The sequence below is a fragment of the Diadema setosum genome, chromosome 8, assembly GCF_964275005.1.
Source record: "Diadema setosum chromosome 8, eeDiaSeto1, whole genome shotgun sequence".
Classification (NCBI taxonomy): domain Eukaryota; kingdom Metazoa; phylum Echinodermata; class Echinoidea; order Diadematoida; family Diadematidae; genus Diadema; species Diadema setosum.
In genome coordinates, this window is record NC_092692.1 from 28885121 (window position 1) to 28911763 (window position 26643).

General features: G+C 39.3%; 1 protein-coding gene across 1 annotated transcript in view; it reads left to right on the forward strand.

Moving 5' to 3' along the window:
- Positions 1 to 1099: 1099 nt before the first annotated feature.
- LOC140232189 (uncharacterized) overlaps positions 1100 to 26643 on the forward strand; it is a 162926-nt gene continuing 137382 nt past the window's right edge. The window contains exon 1 of the mRNA XM_072312327.1: positions 1100 to 1660. Coding sequence (XP_072168428.1) covers positions 1570 to 1660 — 91 coding nt within the window. The 5' untranslated portion in view covers positions 1100 to 1569. The remainder of the gene's footprint in view (positions 1661 to 26643) is intronic.

Below are 26643 nucleotides of genomic sequence, written 5' to 3' on the forward strand. Positions count from 1 at the left end.
ATCGTTCTTCCCCGGTGTTCTTCACTTTATCAGCTTTGGGATTTTCCCGCTCTCGACATAGACCAAATAAATGCTGATGATATTATGATATTATGTGGACAGTTATAGGCATATATGCCCTCTTTTTTACATTGCATATCATGATGGAATTATCATATTTGACGAATGACAGAAAGACGAATATTGGCGTTTCTAGAGTCGGAACGCTTTGCAGCTTTGAAAAGCCCTCTACCGGACACTTCAAAGCAACTCATCTTGACCTTGTAATGAAGGAGGTGTGTGGCTTGACACTGGCTTGGCCCGTGTCGCCCCCGTCAATTCCTACGCCTCAATGCACGTCGAATCTGCTTCTCAAGATTCATACACTCTGTGTATGGAGCTCTGTGTCGTAGCACTCTATTCCGTGTTAATAAACCAGCCCGCTCCGATGGGTCGCACGTTTGCACCCCTATGTCCTCTTACACCACCCCGCTGTACGTGCTGTCACCATTTGTTTCGGTTTAGAGTGTTCTCTCGTAGATGCAGGTGCGTCGTTACGAGATCACCAATGCGCACGTTCGTTTCTCGGGCCCCATAACCATCAATACACTGTGCACACATTTGGCCCTCCCATGCCCCATGCGCCTTCTCCTAGTGATCCTGCGATGACACAGTGCAGTGATACGCGAGGACCAGTCTAGTGAATGGGTGTAAATTCGGAACTCCAAGGCCACGCAGTCGAAGTGCGAGTAGTATTCGAGCTCGAGGATATATTGGCCCGTTCCCCAGACGAGATGGATATATGTTTGGAGTAGATCAGGATTCTGTTTCTGCCGATGATATCTCATTGAAGTCACGCTTCGGATAGTATTGTGTTCTAAATTTTGGACGGCCAGGGAGTATATTTATCAACTGTTCTGCGCGGTACCGAGGGACAACCCCGCGCCGCAGTAGCTCCCTCCCTCCCTGTCTACGCCTGATGACAGCAGGAGTGCAGCACAACGCCAAGCGGATCTCTTCTCTGTGGTGTGGAGGTTGTTGGTGTTATGGTTTCTCCGCAGTCCATTGCATTGATTGTAGCTAGCTGATAAAATAGCACATGTGTGTGGAAACGTTACGAACTGAGGAGAGTAATTATCATTAGGATCAGGCAGTGGTAGCTACAGTACAATGTCCGATGAACATGTTCATTTCCAACCAGATGAATTTATACTATATCATAGATTGTAACAGAACGTGAAACTCCATTCATGGCTGTATGCAGGGCATACGGTTTCTGCCCGTTCTTGCTCTCTGCACCGTCACCCTTCAGTGACAATCATAATCGTGTTCACCATTATTTGACTATAAGATAACCTTTAAAAGGCTTCAACAAAAAGTGACCATGATGTCTAGGTTACCCCTATGAAAGGGAATCGTTTGGTGTTTTAGCGTAGATATTTGAGCAGTTGTCACTGGGATTTATCTGTAGATGTGCATCTCGATAGGCTGAGCCCAACGAGTGGACCTAGTCAGTACACTTCTGATCGGATTTGTTTTGTGCTATACCTGGGGTGGGAGTCGTAAACACAGCACCAGTCCAGTTCCACCATGGGGAAGGACAGCGAACTAGTCCAGGCCGTGAAGACGGAGGATTTAATTCTGGTGCAGAGGATCATTGGCAAATTGAAATCCAAGCACAGTAAGTCAAGCATTTCACCATGTGGTCCTCAAACTACACGAAAAGTGTATTAACACTCGAATGAGTTCAAACAACACAGCACGAGCCACTTTGTGTTCAAAGTATCAAGTGGGGCATGATCCATGACAGGGAGCAAATGTGGTTACCGTTGTTGGTACTGACTTGAAGACTTTTTTTAGGTTAATGTAGGCATGTGTGCCATGTACCATGAGACCATGGTTCGTAGGCCAGAGATGGCAATCATTGTATTGGCGTCTTGCGACCAAAGTGGTTGGAAAACCTGGTGAAAATTGGTTTGAATATTTGATGCCAAAACTGCAGTGTTTAGTTACCAAACACAAAACAAAATAAACAAAACCTTGCCTGCAGAGAAACTTTCTGAATTCATTTTTTTTTCTGTGTAATTTAATAGTTTTAAAGTTTCGACTTGATTCTAATGATCAAGAGAAATTACAAAACAAAACTTGCTGTCTTGGCCTAATTTCAATTTTCCTAAGTACATATGTACACTTGTATCCATCATTCCATTCAATTCAAAGAATTTTTGTCTTCACACCTAGATGGATTTGTCAAATCTAAAGTCTTACATTGCATCATCTTCTTTTTTTTTTTTTATATATATTTATATTGCCAGAGAAAGTTTTAATGCCTTTTGGGAACTGAATTCAGTGATGATATAGTAATTGATGCCTTGGTCATTGGGTGAGCAGTTTCAAAAATAATATTGCTCCTCATTTTGACAGTTTTGACGAAAGGAGGAGAGAGGAGAATGAGAGGAAAGATGTGTATAATCAGTAACATTTAATTTGTCAGTTGGATTAAACTGTAATTTACTACTGTGAGATTCATTCACATATAATCTGTTTTATGATTCGTTTGAAAGTTGTTTTTTGTTCTTAAAGTTTGCTTCTCGCTCCAGGTATGGAATTTTTGATTAATTGATCGTATTGCTTTGATGTTTTTTTAGAATAGGAAGTCATAAAGTGCTTCATCTGTTAGTTATAGAAACGGGCGGGGGAAGGCAGTGCAACATGTACAACTCTTTGTTCTGAACTCTGTATGCTTGGAACTGTGACTGTTGTACTTTGGTTTATGAGGTGTTTATATTGTAAGGTACATTGTGATTAAATCCAAGGTTTATTGGAACACAGTGACCCTGGAGGGCAAAGACATCAGTCACCTCTTGCACTGGCTAAAAGTTCCACATTGTCATTCTAAATGCCTTTCTTGCCTGGCACTCCTGTATTTAAGTTTGATTTAAAAGAAAGAAAAGAAAAAGAAAGCTTGAAAGGGCATAACAGGTTTGTAAGTGATAAAGTGTAAAGTACATCAATGCAGTGACTCTTACTCTGGCCAGTAGTCCACCAGAAAATGAACAAAATCACTTTGACATGTGTATAGCTTTTCATCTTGTGTACCCTGATGTGCCTACATGTGTGCATTTTTTAGATGTGATAACATTCTGATTTCTGCGACTTGGTTGTATTGCTAATCACCATGGAGCGAACCATGTGGAATGGGTCTCATCCGTCTGCTGTCCGTATGGTGTGCAAATTCTCGCTGTAGTCGTGATCACTGTACAGTATACCACCTGATTTTTATGAGGCTTGAAGTTGTGTGCAAGCGAGTGTTTTTGACGTTCAACTCGTACACAGTGCAGTGAATATTTTTGTAATTTACATGAGAGATCACATGATCTGCAAATGTAAATCTTCTGAAGATAGATTATTGAAGAGGTATAATATTTCTTTTAATATGTCAGTAGTTAAGTGGATACCATGTAAACATATTTAGATGAGTGATAAAAAAAGATTGTTGGTTTTGTCAAGGTCAAACTTACACTTGTACAACAGATACGATCTGTATTGGTCCTAAGTTTGAATGGGATAGCGAGAGCAAATAAGAATCTGTGCAAAATGCTTGATACATTTTTCATGAGTACACTGTACTTCTTGTAGCATTTATATGTACGTAGACAGACATATCACTCATTCCTGTACCTGTGAAGCAAAGACATGAATGAGGGTCATGTTTGTCTTCTTAAAACCACTCCCTTTGCAACCCCCCCCCCCCCAAAAAAAAAAAAAAAGAACTAGAGAAAGAGTACACAAACTGTGAAATGCTGAACTAGTATTTTCATCATATAGTGCATTCAAAGTACACAACAACATGTTTAAATCATGCCAGTGTTTAATCCTGTCCAAATTTGAAGTTCCCAGGCAGATCGTGACATTAGCTTGTGCAGCCCCACTACTAGACAGTATGCTTACGTTTACATGAAGTATACAATTTACAATGCATTCCAGTGCAAACTTGAGCGTACAGTACATCATGTGTGTCTGGGTGAAAGCTTACAATGTATATAATGCCCCCCATACGGAGCAGGGCTGAAGTGTATGGAGGAGCAAACATCATACCCATGTTTGCTCTCTCTGTTCGAGACCGGGTTTGTGCCATGGATTAGGACTGTGATGTATTGTTGTGTGATATGTCTTGACACGGCGATCCCGAGGAGCATCGAATGCAGTCCCTCCTCATGATGATTGCATGCAGCCTAAATCCAGTTGTTCATGAATTTATGCCAGCACGTAGGGTCTTTTCCCTATACCCCTCCTCTCCTCCCCTCCCCCCTCCTCCCTCTAACCCCTCCACTCTCCCCTCCCCCCCCCCCCCCCCCCGGAAAAAAATGAGACTTTGCAACATGACAGCCGCTATACACTTGATTCTCGTCTAAGATTTTTTACATTGCCAGAGAACAGATCATTCGCATCAAACTGTAGTCATTTCATGCAATTTATCAGACGGGGCCCTGAGGTATAGTTAGCTAGAATTGTAGAACAATTATGGCATAAAATACAGGAGCCAGACTCCTCTTGTTTTAATGAATGTCATAAAAATACAAATGAGATACAGTCCTCCTTTAAAGTTCTGAATTCATGACAGTGCATTGCCAGGAGGTGCGGGTTCTGCTGAAATGTCTTGCTGTCATATATAAACTTCAAAGCTCAAAAACAGCAGCTTGGGAAGTACACTTACATAGTAAATGTATTGTTGTGCCTATTGGTTGTTCAAACATGCTTAAATCTGTTCAGTTTGACAGAGCCAGTTGCCACCATAAAAAAAAAGAGGTGAAAACACACACACCCACACACACGCAGAAAAAAAAATATCAGACTAAAGAATATCTGCCTTGAAGATGATTAGTGTTGTGTGATGCATGATTTAGAATACCTAATGAGGCAGCAACACTTCAATTTTGTGATTCAAGATTCAGTATTCAACAAAACATAATCCGAATTGTATTATCTGATGTGTGTCTGTGTATGATGATTCATCATTGGTGAGAGAAGCTAGCAAAGGATTATTAATAAGACACAGCATTCAAGGACATATACCTGTAAGCTCCCTACACTTTGTGATATCATTTATTGTATCTATAGATCTTTCTTTTACTTGAATGTTGAAAGAAATTTCAAAGTAGCTCATGGGGAAACTCGATCATGCACTTTTATTTTCAAACATAATAACAACATGGGCCTGAACTTGGCCTTTTCATTTCAGGTCTTTACAACTTGGAAAGTTTCACAAACAGAAAAGCGATGACTCACGGCTTTAGAGTAGATTTCTACAATGGTGCATCGAGCAAAAGGGAGAGCGAGAGATAAAGAGAGAGAAAAAGGAAAGAAAGAATGAGAGGAAGAGAGAACGGAGCAATGAAGAAAATAGTTTTTTGCTCTCGGATAATGAAGTGAGGCCCCCAAGACGTATAGGGAGGTGTGGATATCAAGAGTTTGAGGAGAGTCAGACATACTCAGCCTGTTGGCAGTGTGGAACCAATACAGCTGACTCGCATCACATTATGTGGTTGGCACACATCACTGGCACTACTGTTCATCACTTCTGACTTTAAAGGCACTATTTACCATTTGCAGACAAAACAAAAACCCAGCTTTAGTGCTTCAAAATAGTTCTAAAATGTTAGGCACGGATAGAAACAACCAATGTAAAAATTTGAATCAGTATAATGTATTTATTGTTAAATATATATACAAAATATGAACAGTAGTTATAATGATACTGTTTCTGGACTAAACCACTATATACAGTTATGGTTAATTGAGAAAAATAGTGATATCTCCTTATATTTCAGGCTTTATTGCAAAATTTTATTTTATTTTATTGCAAAAAAGGTAGGATGTTTTGTGATACAACACTCAACAGACCTACACATACTGTATGCATCAAATGTGATATATGTACACGTATATATTGAACATTTTTTAAATCACTGCTCCCAAAGGTAAACAGGACCTTTAAATCTGTCAGACCCATTGTCAATTTGGGATTTCAGGATATGGATCAGGAGAGGATTAAAGGGATGGGATTATACAATACCTATTTAGAATGCAGCTATCCGATTGGTTGATTGCCCATCTCGTGACATTTAGTGAAAAGTTCCATTGCATGCTCTCTGGCTGTCGGCAGTGCAATTTTGTTTGAGCAAAATGTTCCATTGCACGCGCTCTAATGTCACAATAAACAAACATGTACCGCGCGCACTCAACAATTACAAGCGCGTACTTTTGTCACTCATTTTTGTAAACAACTTCGTTTCACATCTATGTACATACACGGTGACTGCGACTGTGAGGCTACTCATTCGTCTTTCACGGAAAACGGTTGCCATTTCTGTGCTAGAGAATCTGTGAGTACCAAATCTGTTGACGTTCGAGGTGTTGTATAAAACAAATAGTGTATGGCGTTTACTCCTGCAATGGAACCAGATTTTGCACTCGGTGAAAGATGAGGCGCACTATTCAACTCGGTTTCGCCTCGTTGAATAGAGCGCCTCTATCTTTCACCTCGTGTGAAATCTTGTACCATTGCACTCGTGACCATTCACCGTATTTGTATAATAATGCACACATGAGATTCATGTGTCACTGTTTTTAGAGTACAATTTCATGCCACATTCAGATTGGCCTCAGTAATCATGGAATATGTTACAAAAACACCTAGAGGTTTCATCAGTCATAGTTTGAAATCAAGCAAGTCATGGAATTTGGGATTTTACTCTGTTTTTTAATAGGAAATGATGACATCAGGAGTAATTTAATGAACATTGGAAGTATTAGATGAAGTAAAATGAGGTAATGATATCATGATCTATTCACAAATCTTTTATATTTTTCGTTTCTGATCAACATGAAATAAACTTAGAGAAAAACTTGGTGTTTTTTTGCATACATTTGCGTTTGGTAAGGACCTGTAAACCTTACAGACCGTAGAAATCCCATAATTTTCATATTCCTTGTACTGATTGGATGAGCCTTCTAATATGAATATGGTGTAAACGTTTTGCTTTCACATTTTATGCTATTCATTAAAGTAAACTTTAACATGCAAAATTGTACTTCAACCTGATATTGTTTTATTGTCATAATTGTAAGAATAGATATCTGCCACAAGAGTTTAAAGATACTTGGTTGATCAGGTACAAGTACAGTAAATAGTGAATCTACTGACTTTACATAAAATGTACTGTAATAGTAGTTTACTTGTTATGATTCTGATGGCAGAATAAAATTTGGTTGTTGATTACTTGCTGATTAGAAGTGGATCATAAGTGCATTTGAAATTGATGAATAGGCATTTCATTTTCAGGTAATTACTTTGAAATTACTGTTGGATAAAAGAAAAAGTAAATGAAAGTTAGTGACTATGTACCTGCATTTTCCTTTTTTTTTGGGGGGGGGGGGTTGAAGTGTGCACCAGGCTGTATTCAATCGATTATGATGAGTTGTCATTGCTGTTAATTTCCGCAAAACAGAATGTCAGATACCATGAAGGTGTTCACTGGTGTAATGCATGAACAGAAAATGATGGTTGAAGTGCAAATGCAGGCACGTGCCATTGGATTGAAAACTATCAAAACTGTATGAGACATGTAAACAAGATGTAGACGTTAATTGTAGTCTGAGGTTTTGTTTTGTTTTGTTTTTTAATTATTGATACCTCAATGGCTAATGAAACCTCTTGACAGTGGAGTTCATGAGTGTCATTGTGGTTTCAATTTGAGGTTTATTTTCCAGTCTTGCTCTTGCAGTAGCAGGTGCTTGGATACAGCAATGCCTGGAGTTTTTTTTTTCCCTTTGAAGCACTATTTTATTTTCACTAATCGGTGCGATTCACCATAGCTTCTACTTATTTTCCAATCTGTGTGGAAAAAGCAAGAAGCAGACATACATGTACAATAGTATTTACTTTCTAATTTCTGATGTACAGGTTTGAGTATATTGGCTTGATATTGTTTCTTTTAATGTTTTCTTTGTTGCTTTTTTATACTGCAATGCATCATGAAAGCACTGTTTTGATTCCCAGGGTCCCCCCCCCCCCCCCGGGCATTACAGGTAACTGAAAAGCAAGATAGAACATAGTATTTTCCTGGTGTGAAATTTTCATGAAATGGAGTCGATCGCCATCTTCGCGGCATTTGAAATTTTCGCAAATTATCACTGGCATTCAGTGCATGCAGTATAGACAAGAAATTTTGTGTGCATTTTAATTTCGCGAATCTGGACTCTTGCAAAATTCACGAAATCAAAATGCATGCGAACATTTCTGGTTTTACAGTAAGTAAAGTTGTTTGAAGGGACACCCTTTAGAGCATTTATAGTAGATAAAAGGCAAAAATATAGATCAGCATTTTTTTTTTTTTTTGTGTCCAATGTTTTGGTCAGTTTGATAGAGTTGACCTCCCCCATAGAATCATGGGAGGTCAAATTAGCCATTAACCCCTGTGGAAACCCTTTGCCTGCATTACATGGGACTGAAGGAATAATTGATGTGAAAGTTATATTGACTTGGTTTGTGTGTTTGTGTGTGTGTGTTTGTGTGCTGAGCCTTTTTCATCCTCAAGTTTTGTGGGCTGCCTTTTCAGGCCGGTGGCTCCTCCATTCATGCGTGGGACGTTGAATGATATTGTCCCACTCCGCAGCTCCTGACATCACCGTGAAAACACATCTGGTATTGGCTCACAGTCGTCATGCACGACGGCTGTGCATTCAGTGCACGGATGTAATGTTATGGCAAAACCAGATAGTCTTATGCCTTTTGGTGCTCAGACTCAAAGGATGAGTGGATGATCAGGGTACCGTTTATATGTGTAGGCCCTATATAATTTTCTAATTGAGGTTAAAATACACTTGTAGGAGGACAGTACGGGTGACTTTCCATGTTGTTCATCTGATGATGTTGTACGCTGTACATATATCAACGGATGTGTGGAAGTGTGGGCACTTCTTCTTTTAAAGGGAGGAGTCAGCACAATACATTTCATTACACATAACCCTGTTCTCGACACACTCATGATGATTATAGCACACAATGTGTGTTTCTCTGACTGCCGGGTTCACTGGGCGTGCAAACACGCCATATTTGCTGTGTTTGGTCATTTATTAATTTGTCATGTCAATCAGTAGGTCTATCTGTTCAGAACCGCCGGATGTATTTGCCCTTTGTCCGCCACAATGACTGTGCCAGCTACACTGTAGCTCCCCTGCAGTTGCAGGGTGCAGTGCGTGTTGTACGTGCCCATGTGCTGGAGTAATCATGTAAACAGTACAAGTTTGTACATGCTAGCAGCAAATTACGCCTTCATTTAAAAAAAAAGAGATAAATTAATAAATATTCAATATAATAAGAGGATGTGAGACTATGTCTTTTCCTTCCAGTGTTCCCTGTTGAGACATTCTCTACACTGGATTATGAGCTGTACATCTAGGGTGCTGCCCCAACCTTTCTTGAACCAATTGTGCATAAAATGTATGTCTGATACATATAAATATCTTAAATGAAAAATTTGAAAATAGTGACATAATTAAGTTTAGCATTGCACATTGTTCATCAGTTTTGAACTCTTTTGTTGCACAGTATGTGTGAGGCATCGCTATCGTGAGAAACCTGTGATAGTTACCAAAATATAGAATAGAGGGGATCACTGGAATGCCTTTCTGTCTCAATTGAATTCTCATGGTAGTGTCCCGAAGTGAGCATTACAATACTACAATTTCAGCAAAGTGATTTCTTTTTGTCTGCGTGTAATTGGTATCAATCTTGTTTTTCCTTACTTCCCCCATCTTTGTTCATCTTTGATTTTGATGCCACAAGTAACATACATGTATTTGTAAAGGAGATGGCAACTTACAGTATAATGTGTAACAGAATTCACATGAGCATTTAATACAGAGCTCTGTTTCTTTACAGACAATGTGTTTTGTAAATTATTATATTAAAGAAGATTCAGAAATAAATTACATTGTATACTGTGCAATGCATGTACACTGTAGGTGTAAGGTGTACTTGTTCAATGTAAAAAGGAATATTGCTTGTACTGTTTACAGTGTAGATGAAATTTTCGAACAGAGACAAATGTAAGGGATTGTAGAAAACAAACAAAAAATCACTGTAACTGACTATACCCTAGTCCCACATATATTCATAGGTGTTAGGAGGGTGTAAATGTGTACTATACACAAGCATGTGGCCTTCAGCAAGTTCTACTCGTACATGCCTTGCGGCTGTGTGTGTGTGTGTGTGTGTGTGTGTGTGTGTATGTGTGTTTGTGTGCGTGTGTTTCAATTTTATTTTTCTCTTCCCCTTCCTTTCAACCCAGTCTGTCCTATGAGGAATGAATGGAAATTTCCTTGATCAAATATTTAGACAAATTTACTGGCTCCATATCACCAAAACTGTTTTCAATGGATCAAACTAGATTGGGTTTTACTCGGAGCAAATGATGTTGTCTATATTGCATTGTATAATGATGTTGACTAAGGGGATTTTGGTACAGTTCAGTTTCCAAGAATTTACTGTACGTGTAGATTACATTCAGCTATTTGGATTCCTCATAGCTCCTGTTTGCTTTGGAGTCCAGTATGATTTATTCTCTGTTGCATATGTTGACAATGTGCATGATGTTTCTGTAACCAAGGCATGCTAAATCTTTTCGGTACCCCTCTGCAAGTAGTCTTCACAACACAGACCCATTTGTCTGGCTTAGTTTTGTTCAAAAGTCATATTTCTTTAATGTGGTAAATAATTTTTTTTTTTTTAAATCTATTTCAAAGCATTGATTAAATCCCAATTGTCTGAAGTTAAAGTGCAGGCATAATCTGTATAAAACTATGAGTCATATTATGCACGTGGCATGGAAGGTTTTTATCAAATATTGAATAATCAAAATTTAAGCAGATCAGAAAAGTCACATGGTAGACCTGCATGTTGTATGTTTTCATCCCTGCTTGACTCCAGTGATGAATCAGTAAAGAAAGATAAAGATAAAACATAACCCAGGTCTCTCCCAGGCAAGGCATTGTCCAAAGTCAAACATCTGTTTTATCTCCCTACTAACTGATATTAGGTGTCTCGTATCAAGTTGCAGGTGTGCAGTTGTAGGCACAGGTGTATTGTACATTGTACATCTAGACATGTGATAATTCTCTATCTTACTTAAGGTGTGTATGTACAATGTGTAGAAGGTTCTTTTTTTTTTTTTGGTAGTCTTTTGGCCAGGATTCTGCAGTTCTTTTTTTTTTTTCAGGCATGACATACATTGTATTCAAAATGTACTTTGTACAGAGAACATTTGATCATACAATATTTGTATGCAATTATGTAAATTCTGTGGATCTGCTCATCTAGGTGCAGACTCTTCTTATCAAAGGGTAGAATAGCTGAAAACTGGTGCCCTATGCTATATAATATGCTCTTTGAATAATGGTGTCAGCATGTATGAAAAGCATGTTTCGAGGCTGGATGTTTAGACTATCACAGCCTCATAAAAAACTGTGTCGGGTCATGGGATGAAGACTACATGGGTATCAATGTGCTGGTACATGTACATGGTGTCTGCCCTGATTTTATGGCTATTGAGGGTCTGCTCAAATGTCATGTTCATGGATATCAAATTCATGAAACAGGTTTCTAATTCATAAAACACGGTTCATCATGTTTATTGTGTCTGGGACACATACACTTGTTGTATCTTTTTGTAGTACATGTGTATACAGTAGATGATACTGAGCTGGGAAAGACAGGAGGTTTATGCCAACTTTTGGGTGACTGTCATGAGCCACTCCCCCCCCCCCCCCCCACTCAGCGAAACCATGAGGTATCCCAATGCCATCATTTCTTGGAAACTGATGTTTGTTTTGTTTCATTGCCGATGGCATCTCTGGCGGCATGAAGTTTTTCGCAAATTGCCACTGGCATTCAATGCATATGTAGACAAGAATTTTTGCATTTTAATTTCGCGAACCTTGGCTCTGTTGTATGATATCACTGGTGGCTGCAGTTATCATGCACATTTCCATGCAAACATATACTGTATGCGGCAAATATTTCGCGAGGTTTTTATTTTCGCGAGTCAGCTGCTATTCGCAAAATTAAAAACACGTGAAAATATTGACTCTAATACCGATATGAATGTGACGTAGGTGTTAACATTTCTCCATTCAGTACACGACTCCACGATCGCGAATTTGACCACTCGCGAAATTGTGGGGAAGTCTTGATTCGCGAAAATTTAGACTCGCGAAATATATGGCGTATACAGTAATTGGATGTGATGTACATGTAGGCCTACTGTATATTATTTCTGTGCACAACTACTTACTGTGTGTGGCTGGTTGGAAGGCTGTTAACTCATTGAAGACCGACTGATTTTCCTGTAACACGCATTTCCCATTCACCCCTGCCCAAGTATACTTGGGACTAGTCTTCAACGGGTCAAAGTATGTAGTTAGACACTGTTGAAGCCCTTCGTTCCTGAGATGTGATACTACCGGAAGGCGGGGAGATGTCTGCACCCTGCCATGGAACGGAGAGCAACACGAAGGCCGAATCAAATCACCGTGGTCCAAATGAACAATGACATCGGCATTGCAGACTGACCGGGCAATTGTCTTCATGGTCAATTGAGCAGGCTTACAATAGTTTGGGCAGCAGTATTGTTTTCATGGAATAGCTCTAGTTGCATTAAAAAAAAACAAACTTCTCCATTATTCAAGGAATGTGTTGAAGGCATTGGCTCTTGACAAAGAGAATACAATACAGCACGTCATCAAGGCGGCAGTGAAAACAGTGTATCCTCGTGTGCTAGGAAAATGTAGGGTGCTCAAAGACCTCACCCCAATAACTTTGTCAATAGAGAAAAGCAGTAGGCAGTTTCCACTGATGATATGTGCTGGATTTTGCTATTTTTGATCCTGGTTATACACACTCTCCCTGTGCTAAATCTATTTTTAAGATCGAAAAGAGAAGAGAAAATAAAGCCACATGTACACATTACATTTTCTATCTCTCTCCTGCTCGTGAGGTAGTGAAATGTGTCATGGATTCATGGTGTCTAGTATCAAATTGGATTAAGGGTAGTGTACGCAAGACTACCGTAGTTGTAATGTGCCCTGAGTGTTCTTCAGTGGGCTGGAGGGATATCCTGGCATCACATCACATACCCATTATCATCACCATGTGCCCTGGCTACTTGGGATAGTCTCCTTTGCTAGGCTGCTTTAAAGGTCCTGTTTACCTTTGGGAGCAGTGATTTAAAAATATTCAAGATATCACTTTTGATGCATATGTGTGGGGGTCAGTTGTATCACAAAACATCCTACCACATAAAATTTTTGCATTAAAACCTAAAATATAAGGAGATATCATTATTTTTCTCATTAAACCATAACTGTAGACGGTTTAGTCTGGAAATATTTTCATTATAACTATTGTTCACATTTTATATATCTAACAATACTTAACATCGATTATACTGGTTTACATTTTTACATTAGTTGTTTCTATCCCTAACTCACATTTTAGAACTATTTTGAAGCACTAATGCTGGGTTTTTGTTTCATCGGCAAATGGTAAATTATGCCTTTAAAAGCTGTCCATTATGTTGTTAAAAGTGGGCAAATGGCCTTTTAAAATTAATATGACTGCACAAAAAAGCTCTGTAAGATATGGTTTTGCTTACATTTATTGCATGCACAACATACATCTGCAGATAAACATACACACATAAGATACCAGACTGGTAGTGAATGATATCCTTATGCAGTGTGTTTGTTTTCTTCCGCTCGTCAATTGTAAGTTGTAACCAGTATTTTACCAAAAGAGTGTGCAAATGGCTTGGTAGTTAGGGAACGTGAGACCAACATCAGTCACTTTAGCAAAGTGTTATGCACAAGCACTCCTGCATCAATGGGTTTTTATTGACATGTTTACAGTTTCCCAGTTCAAAATGTGCGTCATATCATAATTTTTGTGTGTTAAATGTCAGTGTTGTATTTCATCTACTGCTTGTAAACATGCCAAAGGAGCAGAGGTTTTTTTTTTTTTCTGAGACCATTTAGAGGCATCAGTTTAATTCCTTGTGTTTGTCTCTGACCATGCAGGGTGCAAAATTCAGATGTGAAATGTGACGTCATTGGCTAATGGGAATAATGACGGAACAGTCACCATTTTTAACCAAGTTTTGAGTGACAGAAATTGATCAAGGTTTTGTGGCTGGAATTATCAGGGTTGTGTTGATGGATACAGAAAATGACGAAAGACATTGCTCCCCATCTGGTATGCTTTGCCCCATCATGAAGTCGTCCCATATTTTTCCAAAATTTGTCCTAAACACGGTGGTGGAGTTTGAATGTTGAGACTAGGCAGGTTTTACGTCGATGACAAACACTGAGGGTCAGGCTTGGAGACTGGGCAAGTAAATTGGAGGAGCGGCTGGTCGGACTGAACTGGACTGAACTCTTACCGGCGCAACGCAAGTGAACTTGCCTCTGCAGAAAAAACAACAACAAACAAACGAAAAGAAGAAAAGAACGGGGCTCCTCCAAATCCTCCCGAGGCATCCCTGATATTGAACTCGGGAATTCTCCTGCCGAGCTGCAGTAAATCTTTCGAGCAAGGCACCCGTAGATCGAATTGCACTCGGCGGCCCAGGCGCAGGATGGGGCCTCTCGTTTTTGTTGCAGGCTGCTGCCGAGGAGGAGAATGATGCACGGCACATACGCAGACATAAGCAAATGAGTATACTGCTACGTGCTCGCTTGTACGCTGCGGGGCTTGTTGGGTCATCAGACACGAGTTTATGTGTACACATGTTGCATAAAGACACAGCAATCACAAACCCAGGAGGGAGTAGGATATGGCTTGTGAAGACTTTGGGGGAAGAAGAGGATTTCTGAAATTATGCTGTCTGAATGAAAAAGGCAAAATCGAAGCAACAGATGGATCTGCAAAAGTTACAGAGAGAAGAGATCAAAGGAGTATTAAGAAAGGAACTGACTGGATGCAGTGTAAAACGAGGCTTCAGGATGGAAAGAAAGCCTCGATTTATTCATCTTCATTTATTAATTATGCAAAGTGATCAAGTGATGAACTATTCCAAAGATGCAGTCAATGTGTGACTATGTTAAACATCCTTTCACAATTATCAAAGAAAAATGCCCCTATGACTATTTCACTGTGTACAGTTTGTATTGTATTTAGCGAGATTAAACTGCCTACCAGTCCATTTTCTCCAATGATTTAATCGATCTGACATCTTGATGCAAATAATTTGATAGGTCTGTAGAACAGAAACAGTTATCCACACCAGTACATGTAGATTTGCATCAGATGATAGAATATGTACGGTATGTTGCGCAGCTGAAATAGTTTTAGATCTACTGTAGATGAGACGGTAGTGGAGATCTTGAACGTGTGTCTCGGATTGCACTCAGTGTTGAGATCCTGCTTCAACTGTTTTGTTTTCCCTTTTTTTCTTTATAGGCTGATTGTCATCACTCAAAAGTGACTTGGGAGGGAATGGAAGGGGTTTGGTGGTGTAAACTTGCGACACTGGGGGGCCCACATATTTGCTTTGGTGTCGGCCTCCGCAGACTCCAGATGTTCAAACACGTATAGAGGCTCACTGTGGATTACTTGTGTTGGGAGACGGGATCGTGCAAATTCTACCGGCGGGCACGGGGAGATAATGCTTAATTGAGGATGTTTGGGGGAAAGCAGGTTTTCGTCAAGTTGATTAATGTGTGTCTGCGTTAGCAGCAACAAAGGCGAAGTCTAAGGAACGTGCAAATACACTGCAAGCAGTTGTCTTTTCTCATGAACTGAGAAAGAAAGGGATAAACTCAAAATCAGTCAGCACAACATGCTTCATACTGCACCCCTAATGAACCAAACAGACACGACACGAAAGAGCAAAAACAGGACACACAATTACCAGTGGTCTGGTTTTCATTTTTCTGAGCTCCATGCAGCACTGTTCCTTCTAACTTTCTTTCTAACTTGGTACTTACATTTGACTCCCCATGTGCTTCTCATGGATTAAAAAAGAAAATGCGTATTGATGTGTTGCCTGTCATATATTCTTTATACCTTGCATCATATCAGAATGTTTTTCTTTCATGAACTATTGAATTTAATCATTTTCACCAGTCCATATACACAAGAGAAAGACTACTTATTACTGGTTTGATGATGATGTATATTCTTTTATTACTCCTACCTGGTTGAATAATCATGCAGTACCTGCTACATGCTACGAGGATTAGAACTCTCGGGCTGAAGCTCGCTGGTCTAGTAGATATGACACCTGTCTGGAGATCAGAAGGTTGTAGGTTAGAATCCTGCTCTAGTAATATATGTATGCCCATGATTTCTTTTGTCATGGCTATTACTTACAATATAATGTAAACACTGATCAATTCAGTGGGTATTTATGTCGATTTGGGGCAGTTTGTCAGTCAGGTGCATCCTACATAATAGTGTCTTGGAGTTTACAATGGAAAATACCGTCTGAAGCCTCAGCCCAAACTTTGGCAGCTTGTTCTCTTAGGTACAATGTAACTATACTTCCAGATAACAAACACTCGTAAACTACTTTAAAAACAGCAAGATTGTTTTCACTACGCAAAGACTCTGATGTAATTAGCTTAATTTGGCCCATATTTTGAGAAGGTCATGAATTCCCAACAATAGATGTACTTGCCTCTGGCCAGCAAGATTGAGTGGTCTGTCAAAGCGTCTATATGGCTGCGTGCTACCAGAGAGCACTCCAGCGAAGTAGATCCAACCTGCCGAGCCGGTCATCCGGCAAGAAGTTGAGAGTCCTTCAAGTCGATGACTCAGATTCACAGAGCGTTGCAATTTGAAAAAAGAAAAGAAAAAGAAGATGATTACACTGAGAAGATCATTTGAAGAGAAACTTCTGTCCTTATCTTAGTGGTTCCCTCCATAGTGTTAGCGCTAAAAATAAAAGATTTGCAGTACTTCGATTCTCTTTTCCAGTGTAATTGTGCAAATTCGAATTTATGATGCTGATCTTAAGTCAATTCAATTCAGTTTCAATCTTTATTGTCCATGTGGACTAAAATAGGTAAAATGCAAAATGAACAAACACAATAGACAAAAACAGAACAAAAAAAAAAAAACAATGTCAAGGACTGCTCTTGGTAACAGCATCAACAGAAAATTGATATAATTTGATTTGTCCATTAAATTTTTGGGCAAACACAATGTGCATGCTTTTTCATGATTGTGAGAAGAAGCAGTTGTACAATTTTTTCAGATACAATTTTAAAATCCTCTTTATAAGATAATCCAAACCAAATAGAAAAATCTGTCTTTTGAATACATACTTATTGTGTGTGTGTGTGTGTGTGTGTGTGTTTGTGCCGCCCTGCATGAATAGTCCCTTTAAGATTTGAAATGATAGACTTCATATCAGATTTTTCCCTTGCACAATTATCTGATCAGAGGCAATTTGCAAGCAGCTCACTCAAGTGTGTAATCACAACACATACTTTTTCCTTCCAGCCTAGCAGTGCCATTATTGCTTAAAGGGCCAGTCTCAAAATGCCTGTATGGCATTTACAGGGAAACCACAATGAATTAAAAAAAACTTCATCTGCTACTGTAAAACGAATGTTTGCGTGCATTTTAATTTCGCGAATTTTGTGAGCGCCAAGATTCGCGAAATTAAAATGCACGCGAAAGTTTGTGTCTACACTATGTGCATTGAATGACAGTGGCAGTTCGCGAAAATTTCATGCCGCAAAAGAGGCCATCGGCTCCAATTCGCGAAAAATTCATGCTGCGAATATATCATGTTTTACAGTATGTATCGTAAAGGGCCAGGTCTTTAAAAAAATAGAATCAGTAAGTATAAAGGAGAACAGTTTCCACCCCCCCCCCCACGCACAGGAAGGACAATGACTTGCGGAGAAACTTCCCATTTTAAGGGAAAAGGGGCATCTACCCTTTCCCCAACCAAGTGGATGAAAACCTTCTCCCCCCCCCCCCCAAAAAAAAAAAAAAAAAAAAAGCAAGTAGTTCTCCTGCATGGTAGTGTATTACAAAACCAAAACAACTTGATATGAAAAGAAATGTAGTTTATATAATTTACATCATCTATTCATAACAAAATCTGGATGATTGCCAGAACAACCTCTATGATGTAAACATAACTATGTCAAATGCACCTATATGTACAGTGTATGAGTCAGTTTGCTGTTATTTTCTTAATAGAGCATTAGTGTACAAAATGTTGGGGTGTGGGCTGATTATTTATACTTCCATGTTGACATGCCATCAGAAAAACAATGTATTGAACTGTTAAAGGTAACTCTAACCAACTTGTACCACTCAGCATGCACAATGTACATGTAGATGTTTGTGTGAAAGACTGGCATTCTACACCAGTTGAAAAGGGAAATTTATATACTATTATTCAGTATGATGCCAAGACAACATACATTGTGTATAGAATCCCTTGTGAATATATTGGTTTGGGTACTTGCTTTACTTCTGATCTATTGCATGGACATAGATTTCCTTGTTATTGCCAAGTTTATCATGACTGACTGATTTTAAGAGAAGACTTAGTAGATATGCAGTGTCAGTAATGTGGTATCCCACCATAAAACCAAACCCTTTATAAGGGGTTAGGAAACTACTCTTCCAGTGAAGCAAATCTACCTCCCCCCTCCTCCTCCCCCCCCCCCCCCCCCCCCCCCGTTTATTAAAACCAATAGTTGACTGTAAGTGATTTTTCTCTTGCATTTAAGAGGGTCCAATTGTAGGCCTAAATCAAAAGTATTCCACCTAAGGACAATATTGCCTAGTAGCCTTTAACTTAATGGAGTGTGAAATGGGATTGCTCCCTTTTTGAAACCGTCTTTCACAGGATTACTGTGCTTCGAAAAAGTTTTCCAAACATTGATGGACTTCTCTGTGGATCCGTATGAAAAAAGAAAAGTTTTTGCTTATCTGGCCAATTACTCTAATTGCATGGAGGCAGTGTCCTATGACTTTGAAGAAAGGCAACAACAACAACAACAACAAAACAGAGTGTTTATTTCCATCAAAAAGAATGCTCTCATAATACAATGTACATCATCTTTTTTCACTGGTGTGTATCCCCCATAGCTGTAGACTTTTTCTCATGCAAAATGTGGTCAAAGTGTACAAATGCATGCATTGGGACACAGTTTGTTTGAAGTGCCTTGAGGTGCTTTGACTACCTTGCTTAGTCTTTTTGCAAGTATCTGTCACATTTTCTATTGATTTTCCGACTTGTTTCGAGCACAGGCATAGCGGAAGATGAGAATGCATGCTTTCATTATTAGAGTGTCTTACTTAAAGGCATAATTTACCATTTGCAAATGAAACAAAAACCCAGCATTAGTGCTTTAAAATAGTTCTAAAATGTGAGTTAGGGATAGAAGCAACCACTGTAAAAATTTAAATTGATAAAATCGATGTTAAGTATTATTAAATATACAAAATGTGAACAATAGTTATAATAAAATGTTTCCAGACTATACCGTCTACAGTTACGTTTTATTGAGAAAAATACAGATATCTCCTTATATTTCAGGCTTTATCGTGAAATTTTTATATGATAGGATGTTTTGCGGTACAACAGACCTACATGTACACATTGCATAAAATGTCATATCTTGAAAATATTTTTTAGATCACTGTTCCCAAAGGCAAACAGTACCTTTAAATGCTGTTTTGTATACATGTTGATCTCCTGCAAATTCCAGTCGAGTCGTTGATAGTCGAGTATTGACCCTCGCTGTTGTCTAGCTAGGATCTCTATGCACTTTCTGAGCAGGAGGTGAAACGTTTTACCCAGTCGATTTCATTTGTGTGTGTGTGCGTCTGCATTATGTGTCTTGCAGATTGAAATTTGATATTTTTACGATGCGCTGCATAATAGACGGCCATCTATGTATGCGGAATAATGGCTCAAGATTGCTTCCTTTTTTTAATAAAACAGAGTGGGATGGTATAAAAAAAGAAAAAGGATACCTCTTTGCCAAATTTTCTCATCAAAAAGCGGTTGCCTGACAGTAATTGTGCAAGATAAAACTACGGGGCAAGAATGTTTCCGTTTCCAGAAGTACAACAATGTACAACCGTGCACGCCAATCGGGGGGCCCAAACTGATGTCGACTCCCATAAATTGGATCTCGGTAGAAAAACGGGCGGTGCACAAATGAGACTACCGGTAGATAGCCGACAGGCAGCGTTCCTTGACTCATCTATCCATTTAGTGAAGCCTTCCTCGCGAAGTCGCATGTCTCGCAGCTGTGTTTGTCTTTTCCTTTGCTTCTCTTTGAAGAAGAAGGGGAGAGATAAGAAAAAACAACAACAACAGCAACAGTGCGCTGCATTCATTCCCGAGATTGAATTCCGTTTGGAACCGTCATCCCCTTTCTTGACTGTTGTGTGTAGAGGTATTGTCACATCTCCGTCTTCCATTCTGCCTTTCATTTTGCACTGGAGGGCACTGCAGTTCATAATGTGCAGAGGTAATGGTAGATTTTTTTTTTTGTCCGTCAGTGAGTGATGCCCTCATTCATTGTCAGTATGTTTTTAAAACATGTCATTCATTTGATGATGAAAAGGAGAGCAGGTACAAAGTGACACAAAAAAATCAGATTTGCTTGAATCTCTATGGTAGCAACACTTCTTAAACCCCTTACCCCCCCCCCCCCCCCCTCCCCCTTATTAAGCTAGGAATGGCCCTCTATGATGACACTTTATCTTCATATCCTCATTATGCACTATATGCTTTGGGTGCTTTCAGGCGGTGTTCAGAATTACATTTCCTCATATTCCACGAGGAATCGCCAGATATGCCTGATTTACCCTACTTGGTCCAAGCGTCTACTATGCAGGCAGCCCTTGGCTCTGCTGAAAGACGAAACGAGCAGGTGGTAGATGCAATAAAATTTATTTCATTTCAAAAATATGATTTGAGCCTGTCACTTGCCAGTGGCAATCATGGATTTATTTTAGAAAAGAGAGAGAGAGAGAGAGATAGATAGATATAATGTGTGCCTATTGCACAGAGTTTCATTACCTAGTAATATAATGTTATCTGCGTCAGTGTATAATTTTCAATAGTATGATGCTTGCCCATCAAGTTGACCTTATCTTGCAGTGTGTGTATATTATTTTGACAAAAGGCTGAGGGAAAAAAAATACACAAAAGTGATTGCAGTATTGTTTCTGTCATTCTTCCAAAATTGTCATGGCTTGTTCCGTAGGATGCTAAAGGATCTCTTTATCAATGATGACAGGCTAAGCATCACAAGTCAATCACTCCCAATAGATTTATATGAGCTATTCATCAGTTGCACGTCAAGTACAGTACTTCTGGCATCAAGTTGTATCGAACTTTCTCCTGTAGCTTCATCACGTACCCGAAATTTTTGAATTGCATCCAATGAAGACAAATAGTGACTGCTCCTTCCTCCAATGACTAAAATTGCATTTGAAAGGACAGAAATCACTTGTATTATATTGGATGGCAATGAATGGGATAATGGGGAATATTGCATGAAATAGGGCCAATATTGCATGAATCGAAGATGAGTGCAATTTTTGCTCTAACGAATGTAATAATCCCGGTGTCCCATGAATTAAAGCCATCCAATATCACTAATATCATCTATAATCATTATCTAGAAAGGGTATGAACTGTAAAAAAAAAAAAAGTACCGTACTTCTCCTACAATTTGAAGCCAACTCAGCAGTGAAAAAGGAACGACTTGTGTTGTACTTTATGTATGTACACATACACTTTAAAAATCAAGCAGACAAGAATATATGCTTTTTTAATACGCTGCTAAAGCATCCCATATAGATGGTGATATCCATTCTCTCTCTCTCTCTCTTTACCTGGAGAGAAATAGCATCGACATGGATGCAGGATTCTTTGAACTAGTAAAAGCTTCACCAAAATTGGACGTGAAATAATGAAGTTATGGAATTTGAAGTCTTGCGTGTTTTTACGGGACAGGGAAGGATAATCGTTTGCCACCGCATGTGTAAAGCCACAGCAACCACATTCCCCTGAAATGCATCAATTGGTACATTGTAGGTTGTGACGACACATCCATAATTTCACTTGAAGGGAACAAGATTTCTTGCATGACTTCATGTTGCAGACACGCACACACACACAAAAAAGAAGAAATGGAATTTGGTCAAGATTTATGTGTATAAAGGCAATGTGAGTTTTATGAGATGAAGATGTGTAAGTGTAAGTTCAATGTTCCTGCACCATGGCTGCCCAAACAGCTGAAAGAAATCATAAAATACTAACATGCTAATCATCAGGACTCAATGCCAACTATTTTTTTTTTTCTTGTGGCCCATTCAGGTCACTAAAATCTCTGAATTTGACATTTTGGTGGCCCAAAATAAAAAGGAAAGTATAAACATTCATTCTGAATTTTAACTGTGCGACCCTGCCGCCAATGAAGGTATAATGCCAAATTCAGTCCATTTAATATACTTTGTGAATATGAGGATAATGATGACAAAAATGCATATGCAGCTGTAACTATAATGATGATGATGATGATTATAATAATTGTTATAATAGTAATTGTAATAATAATAATAATAATAATAATAATAATAATAATAATGATAATAATAATAATAATGATGATGATGATAATAATGAAGATGATAATAATAAACAATAATAATACTAATGTCACTGAATAGTTATGATGGCACTGATGGGAATTAGATACTGTTTACATTGATCTTAAGTAGGTCTCTAAGTTTTGGGTAAGCCATCTCCCAAGGTCTATAGAGGAATACAAAGAGATACTCTTACCTCAACTCGTCAGCTTGTAATTTTAAACAATTGCTAGCAATTATCACACAGCTTAGCCAATGGTCTAGCACTGGGAGTGCTTCAGAAAGCACTTATAAATACATGCAAATGATGGTCATCTCTGCTAGCGCAGCATCCATCCATACTTCTCAAGGATTGACACAAACCTTTTGTCAATTAGCAGCTTGGCCTGGCTCCGGAAGGCTTAACAAGGCTGGCCGCACGAAAAAAAGAATCAAGAGAGAGAGACTGCATGCTGGAGGAAAAAGAGGTTGCACAAACAGACACTGATGCAAGCTTCTTCCTGCTACCACTTCCTCCCAAATCCATCAGACTCCTGCTGCCGCCGCCGTTACCGTGGCGATGATGCAAATTAATTAGCCATCCCTTTGCCCCCCCCCCCCTCCCCCCATATGGGGCATGGGAAACATATTCACATTGGTACATGCTTCCTAGGGTGACACACCAAAACCCCCTTCTTGATCTCTGTTTGCGTACATGCTTATCGCATGATGCACTGTGGACTCCAGGGAAACGAGGAACATTTGCCAAATTTTCAAGTTTCCCCCGCAGGCCGGGTTAATAGGATGAATCATCTTATGGTCTTAGCAGTGGTGCTGCTGGTGTCTTGAGAGCTGTTTTACCCACTTGAAAGTGTTACCAAAAAAGAAAAAAAAAAACCAACAACAACAAAAAGAAAAAAAAAAAAGAAGATGGAAAAAAAATCCTGTGTACACACGCCTCATCTGCCAAGAAGATTAGAAAACAAGAAAGGAATATATTAAAGAGAAATGTGGTTGCCCATGCTGGATGCAATTAGAACCAACCATGATAAAAAACATTTCCTTGGAATCGGAATTATGCTCACGAAATGTGTGGTCACTAGTACCCCTCCCCATGCATTTCCTAGCAATATTACTGTATGCATATCAATTAGTACACATAATTTCTACATCTTTGCCTAGCCATTTCTCCTTATTTTTTGATGTTCACACATATAAGTGTATTCCATTTGAAGTATTGGCATTTGTTGCACACCAGGGCAAATGCCCTTGTAACTCTCACTCCTAAACTCACATCTGTATTTCATTCTGACCTGTAAGTATGCTATGGCTATTAGTGGTTTGATGCAGTGTAGGCCACTACCATTCTTGACCCGCATGCGGATACAAAGGATATGAGCTGAGTTAGCATGGTGTTTGCATCCTCCCAATCGTTGCTCTGATGTCTTTGTATTTAACTAAAAATCTGTTCAATGTTCATAACATTTTGAAGACATCAAATAATAGCGTACAATTTGCATCTAATCCCTCCTTCCCCCTCCTCTAAAATGAGATGATTGTAGACAAAACATGACCTTTGTAAAAACACTTCCAGACTTGATTTATATTGAGTCTATAATTGTGTCGACATTGAACCTACATACCAGGGATGTGGGATCCACCTCCACCTGGACATAAACACCACTCTCAGGGTACTCAGGGTAGGGATTTCCCATGACCTTACAGAGTTCACACAAGTTTATCTAACCTTGGAAATGTCAGCCAAGGGAGGTAGGGTCAAAGTTCAGCAGGACCACCCCCACACTCTGCAGTGGTTACAGCTGCTGATGTAGTTTTCACCATTAATTTGGAGGATATGTTGTAAGGTCTGCATTCATTCAGAATTTGGCAGGTTTTTCCCCTACGTAGCCCATTTTCACTGGCAATGGCTGAACTTGCTCCGTAATGATTGAACTCTTTTGTGACTACATTTTGAGGAAGGGTTGTTTTGGAACCTGCGTATGAAAAGACGGGAGAGATAATGGATGAGCAATTTGTGATCCTGAGACTACTTTTATGAATAAATCTCTGCACAGATAACTCTTTGCAAATTGGCAACACCTTCAGGGTTAATAGTGAATGTGATATTGATGTGGATAAGGATCAATGTTTACGTTAGCCAGCTTATGGGAGAATAGATAAATGTTTCCTCATCCTTCAGTCTGATATTCCAGAGTCTAATTTGATCCTCGATTCTCGGCAGCAGTATCGGGGCATGTTTCGTCATACAATTTCATGTTCGTCACATACGCACCTGCGACGGTACGCCTCTAGTGAGAAATTAGATGTGACACAAGACATGCATCGCTGAGGGATCCACAGAGTCTCTCGCCCTCTGGCCACGCAATGAGAAAGGCAGCAAGAAACTAGCAGCCTCCATCAGCCCCCTCCTGAACCTCGGGAACCCCCCCCCCCCCCCCCCACACACACACATTTTCTCAGTTCCAGGAGAGCATCATGATATCTATTCTGTCCCCATGTCATCCTGTTGATATTGCAGACTTGCAAAAAAAGATGAGAAAAGTGGTAAAGGTAAGATGATTTTGTAACGAAATATGTAAAATTTTATACTTGTGCAAAAATTCATTGTTCAATATCTCACCAACCCCTGGCCAAAATTCAAAGCCCTCAAAAGTTCAAGATTTCTTCATTTTGGGAGTTTGTATGAAACATGTTACTTTTGCTTGGGTTTTGTGTTTAAATTTTTATTCTCATGTAAATGCTTGACAACACTTCACATTGAATTTTTTCAAGCTGATATTCTAGGAACTTTGTGCACTGTGTCTGTGGCATGCCTTTTTGAAGTGAAGTTGGACAAATCATATATTGCTTGAGAATGAAGATTATAGGAAATATTGTAATGATATCAGAAAATTGTCAGCTGTATCAGGTTTTTGTTATGACGCATCACACATGCTCTTGCGCTTCTCTGTTGGTAGTGAGAGTTATTACTCCACCAGCCACACACACATCCATCTTTCCAATCTGATTGAAAAACTTCACCTTTTGGAAAGGTTTAATGAACTCCAGCAGGATCATGAACTCACAATCATCCCCCCTCCCCCATCCACATCTCTCTCTCTCTCTCCATTTCTACCCATCATACGGATACCAAACTCCAGCTTAAAGGGGTGAATGGTTCTAAATCAATTAGACCTTGCAGTGGTCAAAAAAAAAAAAAACCTTCCCTCTCTGCACTGTGATCTAGCTCACACTTTCGCCCGCGCCTGATCATTCATGCGTGGAGAATATCAAATCTGTCCTTCCCAGCTGAACGCCGAATCACGGAAGGCCGATAATCCGATTGGTTGAGATACCGCGCACGGGGCATTACACTGATGAGGGGAATTGATCCCTTTGCTCGGGCATGGGGGCGAATTAGACAAAAATTGCACTTAATTAAAGCCACTCTTCCAAGCTTATGTGTGCTGCATAGACTTATATTCAATATTATTCGGGGGAGCCTTATGCTGGCGGTTGTAGCGAGTTTGACGGGGGGAGGTGGAGTCTATTGGATTCGGTGTCATTTGTAATCTCGTTGCTCTCTTTCGGGATTAGATGTGATCAGTGTAAGTGTCGATGCAGGCGCACCAAATTATTTCTATGAACCGAAATGGTGTAGGAGGGTAAGCGTGACTTTTCGGTCTTGTGTGATTAGTATACCTACATTCCATGTAGAGGGAAATGAAGTTTGAAGTGTATCATAGGAAAAAGGACAGAGCTAGACGAAGAGGAAGAAAAAAACAATTTCTTAATGCAAGATCACAAGTGGCTATGTGATTGTTCATACGTGTTTTATTTATTTTTCATTCTCATTCAAATCACTCAGTACGCTTTATTCCTTCTACCAAAAATGCAAGCAGTAATATATCATTGCAAGATTAGTATTTCTTCTGATCTGCTAATTTATTTGATTTTTGCCTGCAACATTGATTTCTTTCTGTAGC